The sequence below is a fragment of the Canis lupus genome, chromosome 1 (assembly GCF_048164855.1).
Source record: "Canis lupus baileyi chromosome 1, mCanLup2.hap1, whole genome shotgun sequence".
Taxonomy (NCBI): Eukaryota; Metazoa; Chordata; class Mammalia; order Carnivora; family Canidae; genus Canis; species Canis lupus.
In genome coordinates this window covers 69,518,574-69,530,911 of record NC_132838.1, presented here as the reverse complement: position 1 = coordinate 69,530,911, position 12,338 = coordinate 69,518,574, and the positions used below count along the sequence as shown (strand labels likewise).

Genomic DNA, 12,338 nt, shown 5'->3' with positions numbered 1-12,338 from the left:
AAGTGCTTGACATGAGCACGAAGAAGAAATAATGGTCATTCTTCACAAAAACCCAACATCTTTCTCAAAGGAAGGCTCTAGATAGATGTTGATCGGTTCATTCGGAAATATGAACCGGCTTGAAGTAAAATGACTGGAATTTCTAAACTTCTAACACCAAAACTGTCCAACTAAAGGATGAGCCAGCCAGAAGAAAGCCTGTTTGATTTAGAGATGCTTTTATCAACCCTCCACCTAACTTTTCTAAAGTCCGACCTCTGGTCTCCACCACCATTTCACATTAAATCAAATGCGTTTCCCATAATGTCCAAGAAAAGATAACCAGAGAACACTAAACGCCTGAGACAGAAAACCTCTTTCAACCAGAGTACTTCTAAATAACACCAATATTACCACTTTAATTACCTGATTTCAGGAGATGAAGAGATTTCATTTGTGTCTGCCCTTTTATTTCTTGGAAATGATGGACTAGCTGGAGGCATCTCACCACTTAAGCGGTCTGGGAAAATTCGGTCTTTATTCAAATTGATTTCTGAATAGGGACAGTTGGCAGCACTAAAGTATTAAAAGAAAAAGAAAAAAGAACATTCCCATTAGAACACACTTCTAACTAAAATGACAGGCTATGGAATATAAAATCCCAATTATTTAATTGAATGTTGTATCTATTTGCACGTATCTATCGCACGCGTGTGATCAAACGCACCCTATGGAGTGTCTTCTCTCTAGGGCATAAGCTAAGGATCTTCCGACAGAAAATGTGTCTCTGCATTAGATGTTCAGGTGTAGTGTGATGAACCCTCTGGGCCTGAACAACCAGTGCTGAAGGGCCCCCTCTGTGCAGGGGCAGGGCCTGTGCGGATGCGTCGGAATAATCAGCCCGAGAGAGAGAAATGCGCAGGACATCAGAGGAGGCTTGGTGGGGGTGCTGGGCAGAGAGGGAGGCGGGGCGGATGGAGCAGATCTCCTTCCCGAAGTGGTCTTCCGGCCTCAGGGTCCCCACTGGCCGGAACAGCTGGGCCCGGCCCAGGTCAAACGCACCCCCACCTGCACTGAATCCCACTTCCGACACGAAAGAGCCCAGAGGCCAACTTGGATCACGACTCCTCTGGCTCTCTTCCCTCCGGTCGGTGTCCTCTAGACCCCTGGTTGACTTCTGGGTCCTATTCGGGTCCCATTCGGGGATCACCCCTGTTATCCAAGCAAAGGAAATCTAGGTCGCTACTCGTTAAAGCAACGTTGAGTCCGTATACTCCTCTGCCTCAGCCTCGGCTCTCCAGGCCGCGACAACGGTGGACCCCGCATCCCAGGCCTCCAGCACATAAAGAGCACCCCGCCCACCCGCCCACCTTGGCCCTGTGCTTTTAGGACGCTTCCTTCAATCGAAACGGCTGGGTCTTACAGAGACTGCACGATCTTTATTGTATCTCTGCACAACATGGAAGTCCGTGGCGTTTTGTCGGTGCGGATGTGAACGCATGCGACAGGGACCGACAAGAATAGACACTTCGGGAGCACTCGCTAAATATCGCGCTGGGTGCTTCCCAAGCAGTCACCCCTTAATCCGCAGGTTGCCTGTGGGCGCAGGATCCCTTGCGCCTCTCGCGGATCTTCCGTGGGCTGTTTGGTCATCAGCGTCCAGATTGGGTGGACGAGACCCAAGTGGACCCGGCCAAGGGGAGGCAAAGGCAGCGGAGGAGGGCGGCGCGGGTGGGGGGGGCAGGCCCGGGCCCCTGGACATGGTCCCCCGCGGCCTGCCCTCCATCCCCAGGTCCCGGGGCTGCAGACACAGCTGTGAGCGGCCTTCCCATTGCCGGCCTGCCCCCGCGCCCCGCGGTGACCCTGTCTAGACCCAGACGCATCATCCCGTGACCCCCCAACAAGGGAGGAATGGAGCCCCCATGCTCCTGGAGCCTCTGCCTCCCGCTGCCAGCCTCTTACCCGGCCTGCGCCCTCTCCCCATCGGGCCTCCACACAAGCTCACCTACCCACATCATGTGATGGCAAGACGCAGCCAAAGCTAACTTCTCTGGGGGGGCTGTTGACACCCCGGTAACGCCACAACCCACACGTCCCCGTGGCCTGTAAACCCTGGCTTTACGATCACTGGGGAGCTGCCCACATGCCTGCCCTGAGGGTTGTCACACGCGACAAAAGCCGTGTCCCGCCCTCAGCCGACCCATGGCCACTCGGGGCACCAGCAGCTCGCAGGCCTTGCAACAGGAGCGCCGCAGCTGGAAGCCCTGGGGCCTGAGGGCTGCGGGCACGGCAGTCTGCCTGCTTGTGCCTAAGTTCAGGACAGAAACTTCTTGGGGGTTCCCCCCCCCCAACCTTAGGTGGTGCAGGGAAGGCAGGGCCGCGGGTACAACACGGCAGATGGGCTGGAGGTGCTCCATGCTCTCGGCGCTGGAGGGGCCCGTGGGGAGGCTGCGGCCGGTGGCCAGCTCGCCTCGGGCCGGCACCCCCTCCTCCTCTGCACCCAGACACCCAGGGGGTGTGCTAGCGCCGCCAGGGCAGGTAACCAGCCAGCTCCCGACCCAGGCAGCCACCAAGACCAGGGGGCGGCAGGAAGGCACGGACTGCGAGCAACAGCACGTGGACAGACGGCTGGCGGCCCCGGGAGGCCCGACAGCCGCTCCAACGTGTTCTGCGGCTCCGTCCCCGCACAGCACAGCCGGGCACAGCCTGCGACAGTCCGTCCCGCGCCCTCATGGCGAGGACGGCAATAGCGGCGGGTCTGCGGCCTGAGCGTGTTCCACCACGTGGGCAGGGCCCTGGGCCGGCACGCGCTTCCCGGACAGCAGGAGCCCAAGGGGGAGCTCCGTGTACCCAGCCGGACCCGTCAGGGTGCCGCCTCCCCATCCCACAGCTGCACAGCTGCCCTCGGGGCCGCCTTCCTCATTCTCGGTTCTCGGGGCTCAGGTGATCTTAGGTGGCAGCAACCTCATAGCCTGGCAGTGTCCACACCCGGGTGGATGAGGGCAGCTCCCTGCCGTTCAGGCTCGGGGCTGCAGACACGGTGTGTGCGGGGGCACGGAGGCCACACGGCTGTCTCCACGGGGCCTCGCCACACTGGGCTGGCCCATCTCCTGGCAAAGCCCTGGCTCAACAACACAGCCATGGCTGTCGGGAGCCGTTGGGGGCCACCCAGCCCAGGGGGAGCCGCCTGGCCCACCAACACCCACTGCCAGCTCCCAAGGCCTTGCGATTCTGAACAGATCCATTCAAACAAGTTGACACCTTCAGTCTGAGTGAGCCCCGAACATTCGCTCACTGTCAGGACAAAACCCTGGGCAACACACACGAGCCCACAGCCCAAGTCCCCGAGGCAGTCTCAGCCAGGCCGCAGGGCCTCCCATCGGGTCCAGGAGTCTCAGGAGACACTGCTGTCCGTCCGGGCCTGGCCTCAACGCTGACGCTCGGGCACGTCCTCACCGGCTCCAGGCTGGCAGCCCTGTGGACCGCAGGGTAGGACAGTGCCAGCCCACAGCTCCAGGGGGACTGCAAGAGACCTCATAGGTGAGCCCTGAGCATGCCGCCACCCAGGAAGCCTTGGCATCTGCCTCCACTCCTCAGAAGGGCGCGGTGGCCACCGTGCGAAGGGGCAGCCGCGACGGTGAACAGTAGTGTGAAATGCTCTGGACAGGCTTCCTCTTTGGGGGCTCTCTGCTTCCCTCAGGGAAGGGTCTGCTGCTCCATCCCTGCCTTATGGACGTCTCCCTACCCCAGACTGGCCTCCCCAGGGGGAGGGACAGACCGTCACCCCCACCCCAGGCCCACAGCAGGCGCCCTGCAAGTGTGCTCGCCATGCAAACACGGATGGACGCTGAGCCCAGTCTGCGGGTGTCTGCCCAGATGTTTAGAACTTTCCGCGGATTTCACGATGACCTTCTAGAGGCTGCTGGAAATACTCTCCATTTTTTTTTCCCTCGTGTATTTTCTCCACGATCAAATCTCACATAGAAAACACTGACTTCCAAGGCACTAGCGATGCAGAACCCCTACTTCCACAGAAATCTACGTCTCCTTCAGTCTCCCCCTCTCTGTGGCCTTTCAGGGGCCCAAGTGGATGAATCAACAAAGGGAAACCCCAGGACACCACCCTGATCAACGCTCCCTTGCTGGAAAGGGGCCCCGAGCAATCTGGCTCCTGAACATCCCTGGAGATAAGAATAACATCACATTCAACTCACTCACTGATTATTTACATTTCAACATCTGAAAACATCGCAGCCTCAAATTTCATCGCTGAGACACATGTTCTATTTCTAACACCTCTTACATCAAATCCAACCATTATAATTTTTCAGAGAAGCTAACAACAACTGCTAGTCAAAACATAGCCCTTGGCTTACGTGGGCATAAAATTGATTCCTCTTCCTAAAAGAGCAACATCCCTTGTTATCTAAGCCAAGAATGCGTGTTTTGATTTATGCAGTTTCTCAGTAAATTAATCCAAAGAGAATTCTCTCATTACGTTTTCCTAAACACAGCGTTCCCGGTGAGGACAAAAGCGCCAGCGAAGGGAACCTTTCAAAGGGCATCCGTGATGCTGCGGCTACTGCAGCGTCTCCAGGAGATGGGAAGCAGGCTGCGCCTGTTGGGGACTAGTGTCCTGCCAGCCGGACAGCGCAGCGAGGGAAGCCCGGGAAAGGCAGGCGCAAGGGCTGAGGAGCGGGGGTGTCAGGAGCTGACCCGGCTGCCCGCGGCCCTGCCCGAGGCTCTGCCAGCCAGCAACCGTGCCCCCCGCGCTGGCACACACTGCTGGTTAAAGCCCCCTCCCACCCCCCACCCCCCGGCTTCCTCATGTACGCGGGTCCTTAGGCCATAAGGTCTACCTCTCCCTCCCTCATTCCAAAAAAAAAAAAAAAGAGTGATTCTCTACTGGTTCCAATTACCTGCCAGTCCACCACGGCTGTCCATGAAATCTCCCATGACTCCCCACAATAGCCCCCCCACTTTTTTTTTAGTCCCCCTTCTTTTAGCCAATACAGGGCTGCATCACTGAAGACATGCTCCCAAGATAATCACTGACACTCTGTGACGTGGGGACCCTCGGAGGAACGCGGCCCAATTGGGAAAGGGTGGTCCTGCCGAGTGAGCAGTGCCACCAGGCCGGGCAGGACTGTTCCCAAAGACCCTGCTGCGCCCGGCGGACCTCTCCGCTCAGGTCTAACGCACTCCTAGGGACACGGCGGCCGTTGCTGTAGGCGGGTTCCCTTCCCCGGAGGCCGAAACAAACCCTCACCTGCAGCCCAACAACACGGTATCAGTATTCGTGCTTTTTTAAAAACTTCTTTATTCTTTTCCTTCATAATCTGAGCAAACTGCCTCAAGCCCGGTGAACATGTTAGGGCTGGTCCAGGAGGAAGGATGCCTGGCAAGGGTGCGGAATTAGCTACTGTTTTGGATCTTGTACCTTAACCAAGTCATGTACAGCTTTGTGTTTCCACTGGTCCCCAAGTTCCGTGAAGGCTGGGTCTGCGACTAACTCTCAGAGCGGAGCCTTGAGAGGCAGAGAGGGGACGGGTCACCAGCACAGATCCGTGAGCTACCCTGGGTGCCATTCCCAGTTCCCCCACACCAGGGGGAACCAGGAAACCTCCCCAGGGCCACAGTGGCTGCATCAAGAATCAGAAGAAAACAGTACTATAATAGGGTAGTTCTGGAGGTCGTCTAAATACATAAAACAGAGCGATACCATGTACAGAGTAAATGTATGCTCAATAAATGCTGCTTACTGGGAAAAAAACCTCCTCAAAAATATTTATTGAATGAAATAATTTATTAATATATAATAGAATTTAGCAGGCCACTGAGTCATTTCTGGCATTTAGACTTACATAAGGTCTGAGAAATAACCTAGCTGCCTTCACTCAGCAACACTGAGCAACTTTTAAGATACATGAATAATTTAAACGGAGTTAAAAATACTATAACTTTGGGTTTGCAGTTATACAAACAATGAAAAGGATTTTTCTTTCATTCTTTTTTTTAAGCAGGCTCCACACAAAGCAGGCAGACACCCAATGTAAATGTCTAAGGGTAAAGCAAAACTCCATCTGACTGCATTTATACATTCATTTGTTTTTTTTATTCATTTAGTTATTCATCAAACATTTATTGGGCACCCTATATCTACCAGATATCCTTCTATTTCATGGGTATAGAGTGATAAAATGAACTAAAAAAAAAAAAAAAGTCCTTGTCCTTATGGAGCTTATAGCCTAATGGAAGGGCTTGAACTCATGACCCTGAGATTGAGAGTTGCATGCTCTACCGACTGAGCAAACAAGGCACTCCTGAAAAGGATTTTTTAAATGGCTATCTGTAAATAGTATCACACCCTGTGTTTAGACTATTTACTCTGGAACAGAATGAATCCCATAAAAATCTCAGAAGGAGTGTTGCAAAAGGAAGATAAGCAGTATTACAGGTTGCAGAGATGAAAGAAAGAAAGAAGAAAAAAAGAAAAGAAAAAAAAAGAAAGAAAAAGAAAGAAAGAAAGAAAGAAAGAAAGAAAGAAAGAAAGAAAGAAAGAAGAAAAGGAAAAGAAAGAGAAAGAAACAAAGGTTAATTATCCAATTTTACAGTTCCTATAACTCTTAGAACGGGTAGTGCAGTCTTTAGATTTTTCAAAAGACCTAGATTCACATGTGCAAACGAGATATACAACGGCTCCTTTTCTTTAGTGGGGAATCCAATTAACACACAGTTAGAACACTTACATTGGCAAATGATTATTTTAATACATCCATGAGCAGGTGATACTTTTGGTTCTTTAAAAAGATCTCAGTTAAATTATACGGATTTCAAAAAAAAAAAAATCATGGTGATTTCTAGGTATTTCAGTATTATTTTTAAATGCTTACAAAGACCCCCAAATTGCCTAAACAATACATCAAATTTCAAATGTACAGATTTGGTTTCTTTTTTAAGTTAGAGGTAAAAGAAAAAAAGAAAAATACTGAAAAACACTGTTTCGCATCAATGCATTCCCAAGTTTGACTATTTATATTTATGCCTCTTGTGCTCTTCGCAGTAATCTACGATAATCTCACTTCTCATTATTCAAATTGCCGAGTCCCCCAATCAAATCTCATTCTACAAAACAAAGACCTTCCACAGGGCCTGCCCTCTTCTCATCATTAACGGTCAACCCAAGGTGGCTCTCTCGGGAGCTAAGTACCTGCAGAGCTCGTCAGGCTGTCAAGGAAAGGCAAATGGCTGGAGTACATCTACCTTGGAGTGTGAATGCATTTTCTCCCAGGAAGACTTAGCGACGGACATGCTCTTCGTTTCCACAGGATCACCATGGTAACCACATTTTGCATGGATCAAAATATAAAATTAGCTCCCACCCATGTATATACATGGAAATGCTCATCTTACACATATGTGGGACGGGCACCCGGTCTCTGGCCACGCGAGAAATTCCCACGTGAGCGGCAGCACCACATACCTGTGAGGGCCCAGGTGCCTCACTCTCTTAAAATGGCCAATCCCTTTACATCCTGGGGTTGAGCATCCACCATGTTCTGAAGCTTCCATTAATTCTAAGGGGCCTATGAGAAAGCAAGGGGGGGATAAAGAGAGAAAGAAGGGGCACCAAGTTAACAAGAAGGCCGTAAGAAACTAATATCTTAAAAGCCTTTATTCTTAAAGGTTTTTCTCTATGCTTTTGTTCACATGATTTATCTTCCTTCCGTAGTGAAATGCTAGACTTTGATCTCCCCCTCTTTCAATGTCACAAATTCCAGAAACACCTAAACGTATACCGATGAGGAGACTCTAAATAATTTCCATCACGGAAATAAGATAATTAGTAAAGGAATACTCGTGTACTGTGACACTACCAAACAGAACCCTCTACCCCCTCCACATTTCACAGATGCCCTCATCCCGACCACTTATGTTCACGTGTAACGCGCCAGACCTTGTTCTAAGCGTTCCCATACACGGGTAGGCGTGCATGTATACGGGTGTCAGGTTTTGGTTCTGTCTCATTTTGTTGCCTACAAGGGACAGCACGGCACAGATGTGCACTATTCTGAAACATTTTTCCTTTGGTCTTTTTTCTTTTTTTTTTAATATTTTATTTATTTATTCATGAGAGACACAGAGAGAGAGAGAGAGAGAGAGAGAGGTAGAGACACAGGCAAGAGGGAGAAGCAGGCTCCATGCAGGGAGCCCGACGTGGGACTCGATCCGGGGTCTCCAGGATGATGCCCTGGGCCGAAGGCAGGCACCAAACCGCTGAGCCACCCAGGGATCCCCATCCTTTGGTCTTTAAGTCTTGTAAATCTTTCCATCTCAATGGTAAGATTCCTGATGGCTGTTGCATAGTGTCTGCATTATGAATGCACCAGAATTTAACCCATCTTTGTCTCCAAGTTCGTTATTTTGCATATAAAGTAACAGACAGCACGCAGGTGAGTTTCTGTACTTTTGTGTAGCTTGTGGATGGCGTCCAGAAGTGAAGCCACTGGATGGGGGACTGCAGGGTGAACTTTTTAATACTCTGCAATAATCTATTGTATCTCCTGCGTATCTTTTGCTACCATGTCTATGCTTTCCTTCAAAGTTAAAACCATAGTATGGGATCCCTGGGTGGCTCAGCGGTTTAACGCTGGCCTTTAGCCCAGAGTGCATTCCTGGAGTCCCGGGATCGAGTCCCACGTCAGACTGCCGGCATAGAGCCTGCTTCTCCTTCTGCCTGTGTCTCTGCCTCTCTCTCTCTCTCTCTGTATGTCTATAATGAATAAATAAATAAAATATTTTAAAAATAAAAATAAAATAAATAAAACCATAGTATGTCAAGTTCTCAGTGCCTATTTTTTTTTTAAGTGGAATTTAAAAGAAATTTTTACTGAGGTTATTGTAAATCACACACAGTTTGAAGTGATGATTCAGAGGGAGAGCCTCTGTATACTTTGCCCACTTTCTCCCAATGGTAACATTTTGTAAAACTGTAGTAGAAAATCACTGCTGATACACTGAATTTTGAGAGTCTGACAACCTGTCTTCCCAAAATTCAGTATCAATTTTAAAAGGTGAGGAGTACTTCTAAATAAAAGTAAAAAAAAAAAAAAAATATATATATATATATATATATAAACTTTGCTTTTTCAAACATCGTATTTTTTCTTTCGGATTTCTGTGACTGCCATATAGTTAAAAATGTAGGAAGAGGAAAAGGATGACACAGAGAAGAAACGTACAGTGAGAAAGAAGTAGAAAGAAAAGGGTAGGAGAAAAAAGTCAAGCGCCCTACACAAGAACATGAAAACATTTATTTAAGTTATCCTTGTGTCTCTTACTCAAAGGAGGCTGAAGAGGATGCCCGGTTTTTGAACACCAGCCCACGGGGTGAATATCAGGGCAATCTGCATCTACCCAGTAATCGTAGCAACTATTCCAGCCATCAAAGTGAACCTGGATAATAAAAAGAAAATCAGAGTACAATTCAGATCACAAGTATTCCCACAATAAAAGTTCTACCATTTTCATTCTCTTCTAAATTATATAGATTTAATACCAAATAAATCTTTTCAATTATTTAAATTACTTCATTTACACTATGAGAAAAAAAAAAGGCACTTTTGACCTATCTTCAAATGACCTGTTCATCAATAAGTGTCTGGCCAGAGGCATTATCCCAGCAGTACGTCTACAGATATATTACGTACACCTTCCGACACTAGAACAACGGGAGTACGCAGCATCTTCAAATGAGCAACACCAAACCGCTAGTAAATATTACTAAAATAATGAATAAATCAGGGCAGGGAGGGAGGGGAGAGTGGAGAGGCAGAAAGGCCTTTCATGTAAATGTCAATTCTCTCAGAATTATGCTAAAAAGGATTTTTAAACAAATTCAGTGTCCTATTAGAAATACACTCAGTTTACAAAATCTCTCTCCATCAAATGCATATCCAAGTATGATTTTTTTTTCTCCTAAATAATCACAGCACCTCTCAAGGAGGTTTTACAGGGTGGTCAACGCCATCGTTTGTGGCCACCACATGAAAGAGCAACTGGTCCTTCAGGCAGGGTCACTAGGGACCAGCTCTGTATCTTTTAAGTATTACATATATTTTATCTTTAGGATAAAATGATATGCCGAAAGCCTATATATATTTTGCTTTTACATCGTTTCCCAGCTAGATTTCCTTCTTAAGTCTGTGGATCCCTAACAAGACAACAGATGCCAACTGGATTTTAAAAAATCCAAGCATTAAAAGTTGAACAATAAAATTTCTAGAACAATGCATGAGTGAATGTATTTGTAATCTTACAACAAGATAATTTTTGTAAGCAAGACACCAAAGTCAAAAGCCATTAAGGGCAAGACTCCTCAATTGGACTACATGAACATTTAAAACTTGGGAGTGGCAAATATTCTGTAATGAGTGGCAAATACCACAAAAAAGATGGAAGGCCCACGAGAAACCTGAAAAACACATTCATTACATATTCAACAGTGTACTCTGCTCCTTCATTTAGACAGATATCATATACCAACAAGAAAAGCCCAAAAGAAAGATGAAAAATAGATATCAACTGCTGATAAATAAGAAACTAAATACAAATGGTTAGTAAACATATAAAAAGGTAATAGATTTCACTTATAACTAAAAAACTACAAATTAAAACCACAAGATGCAATTCTTTTTTTTTTTTTTTCAGCCTGTCAAAAATGTGCCATTTTGGTGACTCCTAGAGCTGGTGAGAATGAGAATAAAAAGCTTTCTCATGAAAAAGAAAAAAAAAAAAAAGCTTTCTCATGGACAGCTGACGGGAGTATTAATTGACCGATATTTCTGGAGAGTTATCTGCAAGAACAGTCACTTAAAATACATCACCTTTGACTTGATAATCTCAGTAACTCAACTCATTGTCTGCAGTAGAAAACCAGGTGGGGATCCACCGTTAGGAGGCTGGCTAACCGAATCACGGTACATCTAGGGGACCGGACGGTACAGAGGTGTCAAAGTACACATATACGGGTTCAAAAGAATGTCCTTCTTCTTGAATCCCACAATATTACATAGTACAATGAATTAAATAGCACAATGAATCCACTTTCTCAAGCTCAGAAGTCAGTTAATCCTAGAATCAGAGCCCACAGAATTCCCCACCTGGAAGAAATCACCGGCATCACCTTAAAGAAGAGAAGGGACCATGCAGCTAGTCAGGACGAGGAACCGAGCCTGAATTCAAGGATCCAAATAAAATTGTTCCTCATTCGCATACTTTGAATATAAAAGTTGCACCTACAGAAAATTACTGAGCTCAAAATAACCCTTCGCTTTCCTGGGATCAAAAACAATGTTCACCTAACAGTGAGGTGACATTCACGATAATTTTCTAAAACGATCAGTTTAGGCTGTCCATGCCAACCAGTAAACGAACAGACAGAACTAAGAGTGTTAAAATAAGTTTAAAATGTCCTAATTCTCAACTAGCAAAGTGCTTACCCTTATTTTACTAGAAACATGAAACTTTCCTGTTTTCTGACCTTGCTATTCCTAAATTCCATTACTTTTATGCTGAAATTAATGTTCATATCATTCATGTTTCATTCGTTGTAGATGAATCACTAAATTTTTAAAAAAAGATTTTATTTATTCATGAGGGACACAGAGAAAGAGGCAGAAACACAGGCAGAGGGAGAAGCAGGCTCCCTGCAGGGAGCCCGACGTGGGACTCGATCCCAGGACCCCGGGGTCACGACCTGAGTCGAAGGCAGATGCTCCTCCACTGAGCCACCCAGGCGTCCCGTATCACTCAATTTTTAAAAATCTAGGTATCTTCTTAGAGCAAATGTCCTCAATCCTAACAAATAAATGGATGTCTACTCTGGATACACACCAGAACTTTCTTTGTGATGACAAAGAGAAAGAAAAAAAAAAAAAAAAAAAGAAAGGCTGAGCCTACCTAGGAGGTTGCTAATCCATGGGTTTGGTTCTGTGCACACACCTGCTGTTTGCTCAACTGCTAAGTCACTGTACTGTGCACTCGGAATTGAGACCCGTGGACGTTGACTCGTACGTTACTGCACACCACACGGACTCTGAAAATCTCAATTATCATCATAAATAAAAGGGCTCTTTCTAAAGTTTCCTCCCATATGACTTTAAGGATGTTTATGGCAGACCTAGCAGCTAGCGTGTCTGCGGACACCACAAGCTTCCGGTGTTCGCGGAAAGTGACCCCTCAGTTGGCAGCGGGAAGTTATCTATCTGGGACGAATATACCTCAGATATTACAGACAAATCTAATAGCTCCTATAAACTAGGTGGGCAGACAAATTGGAGGATGTTAGTAGTTCGAGG

General features: G+C 47.3%; 1 protein-coding gene across 8 annotated transcripts in view; it reads right to left on the bottom strand.

Annotated features, from left to right (window-relative positions):
- L3MBTL3 (L3MBTL histone methyl-lysine binding protein 3) overlaps nucleotides 1-12,338 on the bottom strand; it is a 120,795-nt gene that overhangs the window by 28,735 nt on the left and 79,722 nt on the right. For all 8 annotated transcript variants that reach the window (XM_072833856.1, XM_072833914.1, XM_072833875.1 and 5 more), the window contains 3 exons: nucleotides 9,321-9,435; nucleotides 7,463-7,565; nucleotides 406-555 (listed from right to left, as the gene is read on the bottom strand). In XM_072833856.1, the coding sequence (XP_072689957.1) occupies nucleotides 406-555; nucleotides 7,463-7,565; nucleotides 9,321-9,435 (368 nt within the window). The remainder of the gene's footprint in view (nucleotides 1-405; nucleotides 556-7,462; nucleotides 7,566-9,320; nucleotides 9,436-12,338) is intronic.